The sequence below is a fragment of the Schistocerca nitens genome, unplaced genomic scaffold (assembly GCF_023898315.1).
Source record: "Schistocerca nitens isolate TAMUIC-IGC-003100 unplaced genomic scaffold, iqSchNite1.1 HiC_scaffold_376, whole genome shotgun sequence".
NCBI classification, from domain to species: Eukaryota; Metazoa; Arthropoda; class Insecta; order Orthoptera; family Acrididae; genus Schistocerca; species Schistocerca nitens.
Genome location: NW_026045910.1, coordinates 4,658,050 through 4,678,158, shown reverse-complemented (window position 1 = coordinate 4,678,158; position 20,109 = coordinate 4,658,050). Strand labels below are relative to the sequence as shown.

Below are 20,109 nucleotides of genomic sequence, written 5' to 3'. Positions count from 1 at the left end.
CTCTTATATGCTCTACGGAGCTGTCATCCATTGACTGACCTCCCTCACAGCATCCAACTACTCCTGCTTGCTTCCCTACACCAATCCCATTTCCATTTGCCCAGGCAACTACTATCAACAATTAACAGGCATACATTTCTTTTAGCTTTTTGTGCTGCATTTATTCATTCAACTGTCAGTCTCACCACAGTGTGTGCATTTTGGTGTCGGTGTCAATGTGTGTGTGTGTGTGTGTGTGTGTGTGTGTGTGTGTGTGTGTGTGTGTGTGTAACTGTGTGCACTTTTATTAGGGAAAGTGTAAGCACTCAAAAGCTAGTGTAAATACTGTTTTCTGTCAATATGTTTCTATGGACCACACATCAGTCAGTTATAAGTGAGTGCTTGGCTTTTCATAATTTTATGTATTATTCCATCCATGAATTTCCATTGTTGCTTAACTTTATTTCTGATAGCCAAATTAAATGTTATTACAGAAGTATGCTTACCTTGAGTACAATGGCTGCAGATACGAAAATGAAAATAATGTTAATCAATGTCAGACATAAGCTTACTGATCCTAGAATTGCAAGCTCAGTGACAGCATCATCTGAGTATTTAAGTGGTTTCTTCAGTACAGGTGATTTGCCGTAAATGCAATAAGTACACGTCAAAGCCCACAGAAGTCCCTGCAACAGAGGTAATTTTTCATAGTATTATTTCAGTTTTAAAGAAAAAAATAAGGAAGCTGGTACGCAGAATATAAAAAAAAATAGCAAAAAATTTGCGCACTGTACCCTACTGTTAATTTCAAAAGTAACAGCATGTGTCTTTCTAGGTTTCCGGATGACATTTAAATTTCAGTTTTACCAATTTCCTCAAGCTTTCTCTTTGGATTTGTTTCTCTAATATAAGATAAACAAGCTCTTAATGTATTCATCTTGGTTTTCTGATGAGATGAATCAGCATCAAATCAATGTAAAATAAGAAACATTTGAGCTCGACAAGGAAGCTTACCAAACAATTATTCACCCCAAAACCATTCAGGCTGGAATAGAAAGGGGAGAAGTACAGTGGTACAAAAAGTACCCTTTGCTGCACACCTTAAAGTGGCTTGTGGAGTATATATGTAGACGTTCTTTGGATTTCAAGAGTGCTACTGAAGAAAGGACATACTATTTTGATAAGAATGATTTACATCATTTTCTGACAAAGTGTCAAGATGACATACGTACATGTCATTCTGATACTATGTCACAAGATCACAAAATGAATCTTTTTGAAATATTGTTCCTTCTCAAAGAACTCATTCAACTGGATTGCAGAAAATTTTAGAATTGTCAAACAAGTAGTTTGTTCCAAATGTAGAGTTCTCCCTGCATTTCTTTAATTTTATTTCACTATGTATTTTGATACTATGCTACTGTGATTCATCTTTTTGGCAAGGAGTTACTTCTTTCAACCTTTAATATCTATAAAAGATTTGTACATGTTATTTTGGATTTGGTGTCAGAGATCTCATAACACATTACCAGCTCCGCTGTGTTTAATTTTTATATGCTGCTTCACAGTGTATTAAAAGAAACTGTGTTTTCAATATAATGTATCTTTTTGAAAGTGGACTGTGACACACATAAGGTAATAAATCCAAATAAAATTCCTCACACTACCAGTGAACTCCTTATTGTGGCATATTAGTGCAAGGTTATTATTCTACCCTGAACTGCATCTTTAAATTGGGGCAAGTTTCAGCTCTATGCTGATCAAGACAGAGGTGGCGGAAGGGCAACTCACTACAGACATTTCTTGAATTCTGTTGGTAGGGTAGACCAGAACATTAGATTACAGTCAAGCTTTCCAAATCAGTGTAAAGATCCAGGAGACATTGCAAGTCTGATTGTCTCAGTCCAGTTGTCTTCAACTGCTTCTTTATTTTGGAGACTAAGGACAAAAGCATTCAGATATCCAAATAAGTTCCAAAGCAGTGTAGGAAGAAAAGGCCAAGGTGGTAGTATTTCTGGGTAGTAATCATAAGAGGAGAACATTAAAATGGATTCAGAACTCTCTGGGTAGTGATTATCAGGTTACTCATGTTTTGTAAGCCAAATGCATGCCTCAAGTGATGTCACCTGTGAATTAGTTTCTTTTAGGAAGGATATTGGAAAAGAAGATTATGTAATAATATTAGGTGGTGAGAGTCTGCACCTTATCCTATTAGGGATGACATCAGTGACGTTTCTGAAAAAGCTCTTCGGGAGGACGACGGTTCAATCCCGCGTCCGGCCATCCTGATTTAGGTTTTCCATGATTTCCCTAGATCACTTCAGTCAAATGCCGGGATGGTTCCTTCAAAAGGGCATGGCCGATTTCTTCCCCATCCTTCCCTAATCCGAGCTTGTGCTCCGTCTCTAATGACCTTGTTGTCGACGGGACGTGAAACGCTAATCTCCTCCTCCTCCTCTGAAAAAGCTCCTCACTCTAGTGTGAAGAGTATGTCGCCCTCTGATGATAAGCCATGAATGAAGTGCACTGTGGACTGTATTAATACAGAGCATGGAAAATTGCCGAGGTGAGAGGGACATTCACATGTGGTTGTAAGTGATTCATCACCTCTCACTCAGTTGCATCATACATGGCATTGTTCATATCTCAATGCTTCTGGTAAGAGGCTACTTGCACAGCTAATATCCATAAGCATCCAGTCTGACCAAAGCAGTATATACTGTATCCCAGTGATTTCCAGTGTGCTCCGTATGCTTTCTTATAGGATAAATTCATCTGAAAGACAGATCTGAAGAGTAAATGTAGTTACAGTTGTTGAACTAGTTCAACAAAATACTCTAAGATGAATAAAGCTGAAGGTATTTAGTGTCTTTCATCGAAATATAAGAATCCTTACAAATGAAATTCTCATATCCACTCAGGAAAATGAAAAAGCAGATGGAATTTCAGCAGATTTGTGCATATCACAATATCATATCTAAATCACTGAAATTGAACAGATTCACATTGCTGTATACAAGCTAATACCAAACTTCTGTAGAATGAATAAGAGCAAAGAAGGAATGACTACACATGCAAAAAATGCAGTTAAGTCCCAATACTTTCAGGTCACCAAAAATTATTCTCAACTACTTTTTGAACATTGTGCCATGACAGTGGATTGTAAACACACAAGCTTCTAGCACAGACAGTTTACAGATCACCAGCAGGAAGTATATTTATGAATTATTTAGGAATAAAGGAGATGTCTCACCTAAAGGCAGAAGTGCTGCATTGTCAACAGATACACACACAAAAGGTACAGAGATTTACCTTGCTAGCTTTCAGAAAGGACTTCCTTTCTCAATCTGTAGGAGAAACATGACATACACTGAAATATTACTGTATCTCATTGCTACCTATCAGAACCCCTCGGAGAGCATTAAAGATAAACACCAGTCCTAATTGTCCAATTGTAAAGTGATCTGTTTCCAAATCACATACAAAAACAACCACTATTTCAGTATACATATAATTCGAAAACGATACTTTGCTGATTAACATTGTTCTTATGTGAGAAACACAATATAAATGTGAAATTAATACTGTAACTAATCAAAAGAAATGTAGCACATGGTTAGGATGTACCAGTAAACCTATCAGTATAAAATTACTACAGCAAATTAAATAGAACATATAAATAAAGCATGTTAATTGAATCTCCGATATATGTTAGCACTAAAATTCAGGCCCTAGTTGTTTGGTTATAAACAAATTTAGAAATGTAATTGTTACCTGTAACATAATTATTCATAAAATGTTGTATTAAGTCATAACTAAGTTGAAAATATGTTCACCTTGTTCAGCACTGTGATTGTAAATTTTTAGCAATGTGTATCTCATATTTGGTTTAACTTTTAATTGTGATTTTACATAAAATTGTAATTTTCATTGTCTGTAATTGTTAACAAAAGTATAAATAGAGGTCTTGCAGGCGCCTTGGGGCACTCATTTTTTGGCTAGGGTTGTGAGCAAATGTATTGTAGGCTCACTCTTTTGTTGATTGTTGTGAACTCTGTGTCGTTTGATGTCAACTTTGGGTACATGTGATGTAACCGGTACAGTTCACCAGGCTCGGACACCAGAGTCCTGGAAATATATTGGTGTTAAAACTGCACTGTACTTTGGAATTTATTTGGGAGTCTTCTGCAATCCTTTTCATAGGCTGCACAGCGCCGAGACGAATCCAGGAATTTTAAAAAACCCCGAAAACTAAACAACTCTCAATGTTGGTAGAATTGACGTGAAAATAACAGCGCATCGACTGGGCATTTCACTCAAAACATTTGCAATGCGGAGGTGGGAAAATATAAACATCTCAACACACACACACACACATAACAGCGCATCGACTGAGCATTTCACTCAAAACATTTGCAATGCGGAGGTGGGAAAATATAAACATCTCAACACACACACACACACACACACACACACACACACACACACACAGGAGAAACATAACCCCCCCACACGCACACGCACACACACACACACACACACACACACACACACACACACACACTCATAAGCACATGCCTGTCTCCATACATTGTGCTCATTTGACTGCCAGTTCTTTCCTGGCACATGGTGAGTGTACTGGGTTGAGGTGGGGGTGCAGTGTGGGGTGGCATGAGGAATGGAGAGAGGCGGGAGGCATGGAGGGGTTTGTGGGGAAAGCACCTAGCAGCTCATGGAAGAGTGGGGAGCTGTCTGTGGGCTAGTTAGGGGTGCAGGTAGATGGGCACATGGCAGGTGGCTGAACACTTGACTTCAAAGACTAGGGCATCAGACGGCAATACACAACTAGCTGACACATGTTGGGCAGGGATAATGGGAAAGGGCTGCTGTACACACACACACACACACACACACACACACACACACACACACACACACACACAGTATTTGGTGGGGAGGGGGGACAGTAAGTTACCTTAGGTTTAGGCCAGAGAGGTTATGGGAGCAAAGGATGTGCTGTAAGGATAGCTCCCATCTGTGCAGCTCAGAAAAGCTGAGGTGGTGAGAAGCATCGATATGGCATGGGTTGTGAAGCAGCCATTGAAATCTTGCATGTTGTGCTCCACTGCATATTGTGCCACAGGGTGGGCCACCTAGTTTTTGGCAACAGTTTGATGGTGGCCATTCATTCTGATTGACAGCTCGTTAGTTGTGATACCAGTGTAAACTGCTGTGCAGTGGTTGCAGCTGAGTTGGTATATAACATGGCTGATTTTACAGGTGGCCTGGACTCTGATGGGGTAGGACAAGCCTGTGATGGGACTGAATAGGAGGTGCTGGGTGGGTTGACAGGACAGGTCTTGCATCTGGGTGTTCCACAAGTGAATGATCCCTGTGATAGGGGATTGGGGGCGGACTAGGATGTTGTGAAGGTTGGGTGGGCAGCAGAACACCACTTTGGGAGGGGATGGAAGTATCTTGTGTAGGATGTCTCTCATTTCAGGGCATGATGATAAATAATCGAAGTTCTGACGAAGGACATGGTTCAGTCATACCAGTCCCGGGTGGGACTGGGTGACAAGGGGGGCGCTTCTTTGTGGTTGGTTCTTGGGATGAATGTGAGGTGGTATGCACACGCGCACACACACACACATACACACACACACACAAATAAACACACTATTTTGTGCGGGGACCACGAATTACCTTAGGTTTAGGCCAGAGAGTTTACGGGATCGAAGGATGTGCTGTAAGACTAGTTCCTATCTGCGCAGCTCAAAAAATCTGGTGGTGGTGGGGAGGATCCAGATGGTATGGGTTGTGAAGCAGTCACTGAAATCTCACATGTTGTGCTCCACTGCATGTTGTGCCACAAATAACCTAAATTGGAATGATCACATAGATGATGATGTGGGTAGAGCAAACCAAAGTCTGCAATTCATTGGCATAACACTTAAAAAGTGCAACAGGTCTACTAAAGAGACTGCTTACACTACACTTGTCTGCCCTATTCTGGAGTATTGCTGTGCGGTGTGGGATCTGCATCAGGTGGGACGGATGACATCGAAAAAGTTCAAACAAGGGCAGCTTGTTTTGTATCATAATGAAATAGGGCAGATAGTGCCACAGACATGATTCATGAATTGGAGTGGCAACCATTAAAAAAAAGGCATTTTTCATTGCGACAGGATCTTCTCGTGAAATTTCAATCACCAGTTTTCTTCCCCGACTGCAAAAACATTCTGTTGGCACCCACCTACATAGGGAGAAATGATCATAACAGTAAAATAAGAGAAATTAGGGCTTGCACAGACAAATTTAAGTGCCCGTTTCTCCTGTGCACAGTTTGGGAGTGGAATGGTAGAGAGACAACTTGAAGGTGGTTCATTAAACCCTCTGCAGGCATTTAATTGTGAATAGCAGAATACACACATAGATGTAGATGTAGATGGGTGGTCCACCTTGTTTTGTTGACCCCATCCCTGAAGTCCAACATAACCTCCAATCCCTGCTGCAATCCTTAGGCTCTTCCCAAAACCTTTCCCCTGAACCCGTCTCTCTGCTCATCCCAACAACAGCCCACTCACCCACCTTCTACATGCTCCCCAAAATCCACAAATGTAACAATCCTGGTCACCCCTTTTTGGCTGGTTACAGTACCCCCATTGAATGAATCTTGACCCTTGTTGACCAGCACCTGAAGCCAATTGTCCAAAATCTAGCCTGCCACGTTAAAGAAACCAACCACTTCCTGCACTGGCTCTCCATCATCCCCACACCCTTACCTCATGGTCCCTACTCATCTCTGTATAAGCAGCTTCCTTAAACACCAGTATCCCTCATGCCCATGGCCTTGCCATGAATGGGCACTACCTCTCTGAACACCCTGCAGATTCCAAACCAACCACTCCATTCCTCATACACCTAACAAACTACATCCTAGCCCATAACAACTTCACCTTTGAAGGGAAGGTATGCAAACAAATTTTTGGCACAGCCATGGGCATCCACATGGCAGCCTCCTATACCAACCTCTTCATGGGCCACCTAGAGGAAACATTGCTAGCTTCCCAAAACCTCAAACCCCTGGTATCATACAAGTTTATTGATGCCATATTCGTAATCTGGACCCAAGCCCAGAACACTTTATCCTCATTCCTCCACACTCTAAACAACTTCTCTCCCATCCACTTCACCTGGTCCTCCTCCATTCATTATGCCACCTTCCTAGATGTTGATGTCCTCCTCTCAAATTGCTCCACCCACACCACAGTCCACATCAAACCCATCAATCACCATCAGTACCTGCACTTTGATAGCTGTCACCCTTTCCACTCCAAAAGATCCCTCCCATACAGCCTGACCACCAATGGCAGATGCATCTGCAGTGATGAGAACTCCCTTGCCCAGTATGCAAAAGGCACGTAAAGGCCTTTGCAGATTGGCAGTACCCCCCAAGACCTAAAACACAAACACGTCTTCCATGCCATATCACCCCACACACCTGATTCTCACATCCATTTCAAGAACCAACCACAAACAAGCACCCTCATTGTCACCCAATACCTCCAAGGACTGGAACGACTGAACCATGTCCATCGTCAGGGCTTTGGTTATCTATCATCATGCCCTGAAATGAGGGACATCCTATCCAAGATACTTCAATTTCCTCCCAAAGTCGTGTTCCACCACCCATCCAACCCCCACAACATCCTATACCATCCCTATGCCGTTACAACCCCCAGTCCCCTGCCACAGGGATTATACCCTTGTAGAACGCTCAGATGCAAGACCTGCCCTATCCACCCAACCGGCACCTCCTACTCCAGTCCCGTCATAGGCTTATCCTACCCCATCAGAAGCTGGGCCATCTGTGACAGCAGCCATGCTATATACCAGCTCTGCTGCAACCACTGTGCAGAATTTTACATTGGTATGACAACCAGCCAGCTGTTAACCAGAATGAATGGCCATCATCAAACCATTGGTGGACCACCCAATGGCACAACATGCAGCAGAGTGCAACATGTGAGATTTCAGTGCCTGCATCTGGATCCTCCCCACCACCAGCAGCTTTTATGAGCTGCACAGATTGGAGCTATCCTTACAGCACGTCCTTCACTCCCATAACCATCCTTGGGTTGGCAGCCCTGCACCAAGCGAGACGCGTGAGTTTTGTGCTGCCATACAGGTAAGTGATTTAGACTGTAACAGAACTCAGTTTAGTTCAGGAAACTAGTTTAATACATGTATTAGTGTGTTTTGCAAGCTTACTATTAAAGGTTTCACTTCTCTTTACGTATTATTCCAGAAAACGTGAAAGGAACATAAAGTAGGGTTAGATCGTATTTTTGCATACAGTTTAGTGCAGTAAAACTTGTAGAATCTCATTTAATTGTTCTGCTCCATTCCAGCAAGTTAAGAAAAGCATATCCCTTTGTTGTTTAACTCATATTTTGTGAAACACAGTGTAAATTTTAAGTTCCGGTATCTGGAAACTTCGCACATACGGTAGTAGCTTTGTTTACATACAGTTGTGACTAGGCCTAATTTTTGTAAACGTGTTTTTCTTCTTGTTTTCCGGTAATCTAACTTATTGTCACTAAAGTAAGTTTGTTCACATATGATTGAGACTAGACCTAATCTTTTGTAAATGTGATTTCTTGTTTTTCAGTAATTTGATTTGACTTATTCTCACTAAATTAAGATTTTTACCATGAGTGAAAAGTGCCTGACGTGCCATAGAATTGTTAGCTCTGGGGTTTGGTGTGATGGGTGCAGTAGTTTCTTCAGTGACTGTAGCGGCTTGTGAAATGGGGAAGTGGATCAGACTCATCAGTGGTTCTCTAGGATATGCAGTAGAGATAGGAAAATAGTGGAAGAGGAGGGGAAAATTGCTGCCTTTCAGGCACAGTTAGAGCAGGCTAGGGAAGATCTGAACAGGTTAAGGAGGGAGAAGGGTAAAGAGAGGCAGGAAGTGGCAACAGGTAACAGAAGGAACAGACCTAGAACTTTGTCAGACAGCTTTGTGGTGAATGTGAAGAATAAGTTTGACCTGTTGTTTCAGTTACAAACTGATGAGCCTCAGACAGAGGTAGGTGTAGAGAGGGCCCAACAAACTTTCAGTAGCAAATTGAATAAGAATGTAGGGAAGTCAGCAAAGAGAAAGAAGGTTTTGTTGTTAGGTAGTTCACATGCCAGAGGTGTTAGGATCAGAATACCAGGTCACAATTTTTTTCAAACCTAGTGCTGGTCTGGGTCAGGTGACAGAGGATTTAGGTTCACTCTGTAAAGATTTTACCAAGGAAGACACCTTGGTTATTGTGGGTGGGCCGGGCAATAGTATTGGCAGAGATCCTGGGTACAATGTACAGTGTGACTGGCAAAGATTGCATCAGCAATGAGACATACCAGTGTTGAGTTTATGTCTGTTCTGAGACGTCATGTGTCAAAATAAAGTTTATAGATGGACCATCTGTCAATTTGTATGTGCAGAGTACTCACAGTGTGCTGGATATTGCAGAGCAGAAGATGTCTCTGTCAGACTTTGATGGCTCAACTGAGGATGAGTGGAGTTGCCCAGTTGAAATATTGTGGAATGTATTGAACAATGACTGAAAGCAAGACTGAAATTTGGTTGAACATTCAATGGACCAAAAAAATTTTTAATTCACAGTAGTTGTGTTATCATATATGAAGCTTCATTAATGACTTTTGCAGGTATTCCACCCCATCTATAGGATTTTTATTTTTTGCATTTATTTTACATCTTTTGCTGTTACTTTGTCAAATTTATGTCTTACTCTGACTTGAAATAAATAAATGTACATTATCTTGATAGGACTCTACATAAATATCAGATTTGGATTCAGTTATGAAGAACTCATTAAAATTTTGTTATTCCCTTAGAAGACCTCTCATTGCATTAATCCAGACTCATGATTGTCGGTCTATTTCGCCAACTGAACTCATTTTTTTTTTTTTTTTTTTTTTTTTTAAAAAAAGCTGTATTACAAGTAGTAATGTTCAGTACATAGGACTCAGTATTTAATATTTGCAAATATTTTCTTTTAAAAATATCATTGTAGTCAATAAATATTGAATTACTAATAACAGATAAACAGCAGCTATATGGTAAAACTGAGGAGGCAGCAACTTTTGTATGGTCGCACCTTTCTTAGTAATTTACTCAATTAAATTCCAATGACATGACAGCTAACAGAATCAAGCAGTTCCGTGAAAGTTTATTGTGAACAGAGTACACAGATTTGTAGTGCCATAACCCAGTCTTTGGTCAGAAAATTATTAGTCTTTAATGAAAGTAAGGAAATATAGCACTGAAGTGCTACACTGTGTTGTATTAACAGCTGTGGGCCAGTTGCCACAAGGGTGGTGATTGGGTTGCAATAGAAGACATGCCAGTGGATTGTGCAGAAAGGACAGCAAAGCACAGCCATGAACAGCTCTGCACAGCCATAACAGTGTAACAGTTGGGGTGGTGTCACCACACTGGGGCAAGCCTCTCGTTTTAGCAATGTGACTAGGTGTCGTGTTTGAACAAAACGAATGGGCACTAGGGGCAAGTCTGGATTTTAAGGCAAGGATCACTCTTCATTGCCAGAAGCCAGCAGTGCTGCCATGATGCCAGAGTGACACCAGAAAGTGAGACAACTGTGCTCTGCCAGCTGTAGCAATGGGTTTGAGATCAGGCTGTATCTGCCTCCTGCATGAAGTCAGCCCTTTTGATCTACTGTCCCTGCCTGCCAACTCCAACGCTGAGATCCTAGCATGACCCAGCATCACAACACCAGCCACCAGCCAACTGCTGTCTGAGGGCACCAGTTCATACTCCACGCACAGCTGCCTTCTCATGCATCACTATGATGTGAGTGGGGTCCCCGAGTCTATATGACACCGAGGGGAGCAGTGCACATACTGCCACTTGGGGGTGCTTGCAGAGCTGATGGTTCATCACTCAAGTGGAGCACCATTGCAGCACAACATAACACGCCACTGACATCAATGCCTGTGGCCTACAGAAGCTGTTTTTCTTTAACTGTAACTCAATTTGTTTCTAAAGTCCAACTGTATGAGAGACATGCAGGAAGTTACATATTCATGTGGAAAGTGAAATTCTTATTGAGTATGGACGTCAAATACATTGTTAGTTAATGAAAAGTAAAGTTTGTATGTCTACTTATTCCATAAGTAGAAAGAGTCTAAAAATTCCTGTACCTAGCATTATTCGATGGAGAAGAAGTCAAGAGAGTTTCCAGCAACCGGCTATACAGTAAAGAAGAGTGGCTGCAAATTCGAAGTAAGTCATCTTGTAAAGAAGTGGAAGGTGGTTTGGGGGAATAAGTGGATATAACCCAGATCCACACTCACATTTTAAGTTGTCAGAATTTTAGAACGTCAAGACCTGTGTGAAAGGACCGAGAAAGCAGGAATTTTAAGTCAAAAATGAGAGAAGAAGCTGTTATGTGTTGCCATGGCAACCAAACATAAGAAGACAAGGGAATTACTCTGAGACATTGGAATATGTTCAAGCATCCAATGGAGTGAAATTTAAATGGAAAAACATTGAAAAAATGAAAAATTCACAACAATAAAAATAGTAAAGAAGATTTCAATGTATTTGTCTAAGAAGAAGTACGCATAGAATGCTTCAGCTAAGAAGATCCAGTGTGAGGAGTATACAGCTCTTAAATACATCGCGGGGATACAGACGTGGAGACTGACATACATCCGATGCTGCCAGCACCAGCTGCTGTTCACCGGTGCTGCTGCCTCCACATCTGCTCACCTACACAACAAGAATTCTACGCTGAGTGACCGAGCGAGGTGGCGCAGTGGTTCGACACTGGACTCACATTCGGGACGACGACGGTTCAATCCCGCGTCCGGCCATCCTGATTTAGGTTTTCCGTGATTTCCCTAAATCACTGCAGGCAAATGCCGGGATGGTTCCTCTGAAAGGGCACGGCCGACTTCCTTCCCAATCCTTCCCTAATCCGATGAGACCGATGACCATGCTGTCTGGTCTCCTTCCCCAAAACCAACCAACCAACCTATGCTGAGTGAGCGTGAAACAAAACTTGATTACTTTAGTATGAAATGGTACAAGATACTGTTGAGTGAACTTTTATTGTGTAATTATCATCTTTAAAGTTATTTTTAAATGCTTACAAGAGCTAAGGCATGTAAAAGTATGGAAAATACACAACAGGTTGGGGAAACGAAAGACCCAGCTATGGCCATGAAAATTAGCAAAGAAATGCCTGACTGGGCTAAGTTAATAAATTTAATCAAAGCTCAGAGTCTTAAATTAAACACATTAAGTTCTCAATTAAATGCTCAGAGTGCAACTCTTAAGTAAAGAACTAGACTTAGTAAATTCTCAATTAAATGCTCAGAGTGAAACTCTAAATATTCAAATAACAAATTTAGGTTTGTTAAACGCCAAAGTTGACTATCAAAGCAAAGCATTTAGTAATCTATGCAAAGGCATGGATGCTTTGAAGATTGAGTTTGACACTATAAGTAATAAAGTAGGGAATTTAAAAGTAGATTTAAGAAAAAGTTGACAAATTCTTTGACTCATATAAATGATATGTTTACTGACCTTAGTCAGAAACAGAATGATACTTTTCAAGATTTATCAAAAATGTTAGAACTTGACATTGAGAACAAATGTAATAATGTAGAATCAGAACTTACTGAAAAGTTAGGATCTTTTGAAAACGTGTACTATATTAAATATGAATATTTTGAAAGAGATTCTAGATAAGCATCATGAATCAATGCCAATTAACCAATTGCAAATTACAGGTGTCAATACACAGGTAGATAATGTAGAAAGGTTTTTCAAAGAGAAAATAGTTAACTCCAATATTATAAATGCAATTAGTTTCATGGAACAATTTGGAGAAATTATAGATTGAAAGGTTACCGAGAGAATAATATCCGGGAATGTGTCGCCTATTCCTTCTTCCGAACTTAATAATATCAGGAAGGGTATGAACGACCAGTGGAGGGAAATTAAGCTCATCCAAGATAAAGCAGGAAAAAGGATAACTTCACCTAATGTTGTGTTAACTAGTGAAGTGGTGACTGATTTGCAATGGGGAGCTAATTCAGGATTATCTAGACAATTCCCTAGATTTAAGTCAGGCAGAGATGTACATCCGACCCATTTCTTAAAAAGATTTAACCAAGCTTTGCCAAAAAATTGGGAAGATACCAAGAAGATCAAATTTGCTGTGGGGTACCTTCTAGGGGAAGCCTCAGAATGGGGAACAGTAAATATTGAGAATTTTTCCACTTGGGAAGACTTTCAAAAGAAATTTAAAGAGAAGTACTGGTCTGCTGGTCTGCCAGTGCTCAAGAAAAGTTAATATCAGATCTATGGGACCCAAAATATTATAATAATCCTCTGGGGTACTATAAGGAAATATTTTGAATTTCGATTGGCATTAAAAAAAAAAAAGGGGGGGGAGGGGTTGGGGAGAGAGAAAAGGGGGAGGGGGGATGTAAAGGATGTAAAGTTGTATATCCTCCAGGGATGTTAACATTCTGCATTAACAGGAGGAGTAACGACCATCAGATCACGAGTTTTTTTGGTGTGTCTTACAAAATAGTTTTGTTGCACCAAATTCCTTTAAAATCTTCAAACTATTCTGTCATCTATCCCCCAGGGAAGTTAACATTCTGAGTTAACAGGTGTAGTAACAAATCTGTCAGATCCCAAGTTGTTTTCGGTGTTTTTTCCAAATAGTTTCCTGCACCGAATTCCTTTAAAATCTAGAATTATTCTGTAATCTTTATGCTTATAAAACCAGATATGGCTGTAAAATAGAGAACAATGGATGCTGAGTTGTTTTCAGTGTTTCTTCCAAAATAGTTTTCTTGCACCACATTCCTTTAAAATCTTAAACTATTCTGTCATCTACACTCCCAGGGACGTTAACATTCTGAGTTAACGGGTAGAATAACGACTGTGGGATCCCAAGTTGTCTTCAGTGTTTCTTCCAAAATAGTTTTCCTGCATCAAATTCCTTTAAAATCTAGAACTATACTGTAATCTTATTGCTTAGAAAACCGGATATGACTATAAAATAGAGAACAACATAAGAGAATCACAGAAAAAAGTGATATCTACATGAAATAAACTAAATAGAGTATCATATTTGTGGAAAATATAATAAGATGTGACTAGCTGAACAACTGTTATACTGTAGTGTATAGATTTTCTATTTTGTGTGTATGTTTGTGTGTCTATCGACCTGCCAGCGCTTTTGTTTGGTAAGTCACATCATCTTTGTTTTTAGATGTATTTTATACTTTTTATGAGATTGATGGTTGGGGGGAGGGGGGGGTTGTACAAATTTTGAAGGGGTGGGTATTGTAGCTAAAAGCATGATATACAAGAACAGATAAATCATGATTAACAGAAAACACATATCACACTTTTCAAACAACCCTCACAAACAAGTGTGCCTGATTTTTCACCATTTGCCGTTTCCATGGGGTTGCTAGGATTTCCTACGGTGACCTCATAGGGTGAAGGTGGGACAAGTCTGTTCTGTAGGAGATGATTTAACACCGAACCTCCTCTGGCATCGCACTCAAGTACCTGAGGGATAGGGATCCTAGGGAAGGGGGTGGGAAAGGTTTCCTGTCTTTAGGGCTATCTTCTTTCTTTTCTTCGATCCTAGCATCCGTATCTATTTTTTCCCTCTTTCCATATTCACAAAGTTCTATCGCTGCAGTCCTTCCTTATTTTCGTGGTTACTAAAAACCTAAATTTTATTTTCAGATAAGAAGGCTGAAGAATCAGACTACATGAACACACATCCACATATACACAAATATACACTTCTACACAAACATTAAATCACATACGAGGAAGCCAGTCACAATGTGAGAACTGCAAGATGTTGTAGGGAAAATGTGTGTACATATGGAAATATGCACATACATATAGGAAACTATGATGGTTCTACATCGAATATATATATATATATAAGTAGAGGTGCACATACATAACGAACAACTATAAAGTAGTAATGAGTAATGAATAAATATGAGAGAGGCATGAGCAAAGAAAGAAAACGAAAGTAGGAGTAGAATTAGTCATGTTGATCATTAAGAAATGTCAGTGTAATATGTACTCTGATGAATTGAAGGATAGATGAATGTAAATAGTACATGTAGATATAGTATCTATTGAAAATATAGAAGTTGATAAGTAGATGAGGACTCTAGGGGGTAAGTGATATATTAAAAAATGAATCTGAATTTTAAGATAGATTCATATCTTTACCAGAAGATACTTAATTATGGTATACATAGAAATGTATATTATGGTAATGAACCGTGAGGCCTACTCAGAAAGGATAAGGAGGGTGTACCCAGCATTCACTAAGTATAAAGGGCAGGTGTACCTATGTGGAGATAGGATGATCTGTGGCCTAAAAAACAGAGATGTTTTGTAAGGGGCGTACCTACCAAAATAGAAAGAGGAAGTGCTCTCATTAGGTCAACCCACAAGCAAGGAATAGGTGCTGATCCTAGGAGAAGGGGAAAATATCATGACAAAAGTCACCAATTTTATAGGGATTATTCTGGGAAGTGTGAATTCTGTGAGTGACTAGCATTATTACGTTTTGTGGAAATAAATGTGTGTCAAAAGAACACTTTCATTTTGTCCAGAGTTCCTCCAAGCTACAAATAATGAAAACAGTACATACTAGGAAAAAGGTAGTACAAAAGATAAGAATAGAAAATAGATTAAATATTAGTAAAGCTGAGTAAAACCATGAGTAAATGCTCATGTCTTAATAACAAAGTAAAATAAGAGTAGAGGAACAGTAAGTGAAAGATTGTTCAAGAGAGGACAGAGAATTGATATGGAAAGGAAAGATACGTATATAAACATATGTAAGAAATGTATACTGTTAAGATATGAAATGTTATTATGAGTGATATTATTTGCATAATGATTACGTATCAAATATCGCATGTTCGATCTGGGGGGGGGGGGGGGGAGATATGTAGTGATTGGAGAATTTCTGTGTAAATTCTAGAACCACTCAGTCTTCTACCATCTCAACACACGATATTCTGGATATGAGTGTGGGATGGTAGAATCCTACCTACTGTGCATCACATGTTTGTGTGTGCAGGTTTAAAATCAGTCATGGAAGAAAGTAGACGCTGTAGTCAGATGGCACCGACAAGTACCTGTCGAGTTTATATGCAGCTCTGCACTTATTGTGTCATTGACTATTGTTATTCAAACAAGATAGTTGTAAAAGTACTCTTATAGACTCTTGACGTGACCTTGTTAGAGGCAAGACTCATTTTATGATTCATGTTAAGAAACGTCATGGTATCCAAGCCAACTTTCTTTTAACTGTAACTCAACTTGTTTCTAACATCTGACTGTAAGAGAGACTTTCAGGAAGTTACATATTCATGTGGAAAGTGAAATATTTATTGTGTATGGAGGTCAAATACATTGTTAGTTGACGAAAAGTAAAGTTTGTATGTCTACTTATTTCATAAGTAGAAGGAGTCTAAAAATTCCTGTACCTAGTGTTATTCGCCGGAGAAGAAGTCAAGAGGGTTTCCAGCAGCCGGCTATTCAGTAAAGAAGAGTGGCTGCAAATTCCAAGTAAGTCATCTTGTAAAGAAGTGGAAGGTGGTTTGGGGGAATAAGTGGATATATTCCAGATCCACCACTCACACTTTAAGTTGTCAGAGTGTTAGAAGCAATACCACATAGAAGATGCTGTCCATTCATCAACCACAGCTAGGGTCAGCAGTGAAGGGCACTGTACCATGTACTAAAATGAATAAAGCTCTTTGTAATTGTTAACAGAGTTTGCCCTGGGCTTCATGGCCTGTCACCATCACTCAATCATCCACCACCATGCCCAGCACACTACATTTTTGCTAACTTATACCTTGACTTATCCAATGTTCCTGGAGGTTCACTTTCTTGATGGAACCTGCAGAACATAATGAATGAATGACTCAATGAATAAAGTCCAAAGTGGCAAAGCGTCTGCACATCTTCAAAAGAAAATGAAATGCATAAATGTTTTTAACAGATGAGTGTAGATGCTCATTGGACCGCATTGAAGATGATCACCACTGATTGATCACATTTTATCAGCACACAAATTGCAGAGTTAATAGCTTTTATTTTGTGCTGAACCTCATAAACAATATTTTTCAGTTGGTTGCAAGAACACTCTGCAGTTAACTGACTACTGAACCTAAGTTGGTTTGTTTTGATGAAACAAGTCACAGCAAACAGACACTGATCAAGGCTGAGAAACAGTGGTGCACTAGCACCACAACAAATAGTTATTTAGTAAGACAATCATTTTTTTTTCTTTTTTGGCAGGCCTTTTAAATATCTGAACCCTTTAAAGGAACTATAGGCCATGGAAACATAAACCGTCCATCTCTGAAGCATCTGCATTTGTATATTTACTTATTTTTATGAAATTTATCTAATTTAGGATGAATATCTGCAAATATTCCAAAAAGTACAAATTAGTCACACAAAATTAGAAAAAAATGCAATTAACTTCTATTCATTACAATTAGTCCATTATGAGTTTGTAAAACAATGATGATAACCAATAATAAAAAGGACAGGACTATGGCTGTAGCTTACTGTATTCACTGCAGGTGGTAGAAGAGACGCAGATATGGCAACACCAACAAGTGAGGATGTCTTCTGTCCTAATTCTGAAATGGCTACTGCAATGCCAGATAGGACAGCAATTATCATTCCCATCCAGACCGAAGGTAATTCTCCTCTTTAAAAAATAAAAAAATAAAAAAATTGTGAAAAATTATTCATTGCAAATATGCATACATGTGATGGAACACTGTGTGAATTTTCATTCATAGTATTGCAAATATCTGTCATCATTTTAGACAAGAAGTCTTTGAGGGGATTTGTGACCATGTTGGAACTAATGATTATACACGTGTCTTGGTCACAATTTAAAAAAAAAATTATTTTTAACTTCTCTTGAAGCTTTTTGGGTTACTTCATCATCATATCTGTGACATGAGAATATCATACTCTTGTTACATATAATTATTCAGTAACCACTTCAGTGTCCAAACTGACTTAGTGTCACATATCTGATGATGGGGTAACCCAAAATGCATCATGATAAATTAAAAATTCTACAATATAGCCATTTACACATCAGTTGGCTAAAAAGGAGTAATTAACCGTGCTTATCTAACAGACAAACTTCTGATGTAAAACCATATAAAATACTGTTACTTATTAAAAATCACAACAGAAGCATAAAATTACTTCATAAGATCTTTAAAATTTGGAGACACATTTTACTTCCTAAGTCTAGTGATATGTCTGGACATTGTTATCAATTATGCAGTGTTGATTTGTGTATCTGCTTTAATATTATGTGGGAATGCTGCACAGCACCTGGCCTGAGGTCTATGGTTGTGCACAATTTGAGCCAGCTGCCCAGCTAGTATAAGGATAGCCACAGCCTGCCCTAAATCACTTTTCTGTCAATGTGTAACTGCATTTTACAGTGATATCAGTGTATATTTCATAATGGATAGTGCATTCATCAAGACTGTGCTTCTTTCACTCTTCAGACTTTGCCTGCATCTGCAGCTGCCAGTTTCATCTTTGGACTTGACTGCAACATGTTTTCTTCTCATAAATTGCTTACCTTATGAACATATCTGTTTCCAAATCTATAATGCCACACTTATTTCATGTGTTTATACAAAGTTCTATGTGGCAATAAATGCTGAGTAATTTCTATAAAAATGCCTGTGAGATACTTGGAAAATGGACATCCTTGTCATTATTTTGAGCTTTATAGTGTGCTAGGACAATTTTTTCATGTACTGCTTGAACTGCATGAAGTAAAGTTTTGTTTGAGAAGTGTGGATGTAATTCAACAGTTAAATGAATGACAACAGTGTTAAGCTTCCTGAAATCAATTGCAGAAAGCTCAGCAATGTTACAGCTTGAGCCATCTCAAAAATCCATGTAATAGCTATGAGGCTGGAGTACATTGAGCATAGGAAAAGAATGCAATTAAATGCAGCCTGGGATGTGGATCTACAAGAACTCAGCTGTAATTGTAATTTCATTTGTCTATGTGACAAATACTATGCTGAATCCTTAATTAGAAATGTGATCTATTTATCATCAGTTCAAGATGTTCATTCACGGATGTTACGAAATTCAGATCCCTCTCTACCATAAGTGCATCTATTTGCTGAAGCTTCTGAAAGTTCACAAGCAGCACAGCAAGCTTTGTCAATGAACTATCTCATTTACTAACTTCCTAGCAAGATAATGATATTTGTGTGAGCAAGAGTGTAGCTGATTCCCAAGTCGCCTAGAATGTGCTGAGAAGCATTCATCCATGGAACTCCCTCATTACCAAGCTATCTGCAGACTTATTCCAATGCAAAACGTATGGTAAAAGTTTGCTGTGGTCAGCCTAGTAGCCCACTACCAGGACCAAAATGTGATGACCCAAATGAAGACTATTAACTCACTATGTCATTGTGATTCTATTGCTCCACAGAAATTAATACTGTGAATGTTACTCATGTGACACTAGTTACTTATCTTTTTTAAATAAGCAGATCAGTATCCCTTACAAACCACTTCACATACTTGAGCACTGAAGGACCACAACTAATAACAGAAAAATCACTCGGTTTGAGGTATGGGTATTGTGAAATTCTGCTTCTTGGACAACTAACATATAAGCATATGACTGGTGCTATAGCATCCTTAGTGTTGGCAGGTCCTATAGTTAAAAATGTCCTTGGCTTTGATGCATACACCATATTCAAATTTTATGTTCAATGATGTTTCCAACAACCTATTCCTATTGCTATTACACCCAAGTATCTGTATGAGATGCCGAGTCTAACAGTGATTCATTGATATTATTAACACTCTCTGCACAAAGTTTTCTCTCTATCTAATTGCACCTAGTGACTAGAACAGATTTTGAGACTTACAGCTTCTTCAATATCTGACCAAAACCACTGACCCTTCCATACTGACCTCAAAGAAGACTTAAATACTTAGAG

At 39.2% G+C, this 20,109-nt stretch overlaps 1 protein-coding gene across 1 annotated transcript in view; it reads right to left on the bottom strand.

Moving 5' to 3' along the window:
* Nucleotides 1-17,504: 17,504 nt before the first annotated feature.
* LOC126229634 (uncharacterized) overlaps nucleotides 17,505-20,109 on the bottom strand; it is a 47,000-nt gene continuing 44,395 nt past the window's right edge. Inside the window, exons 5-6 of the mRNA XM_049942375.1 lie at nucleotides 17,672-17,816; nucleotides 17,505-17,522 (exon numbers count right to left, since the gene is read on the bottom strand). Coding sequence (XP_049798332.1) covers nucleotides 17,505-17,522; nucleotides 17,672-17,816 — 163 coding nt within the window. The remainder of the gene's footprint in view (nucleotides 17,523-17,671; nucleotides 17,817-20,109) is intronic.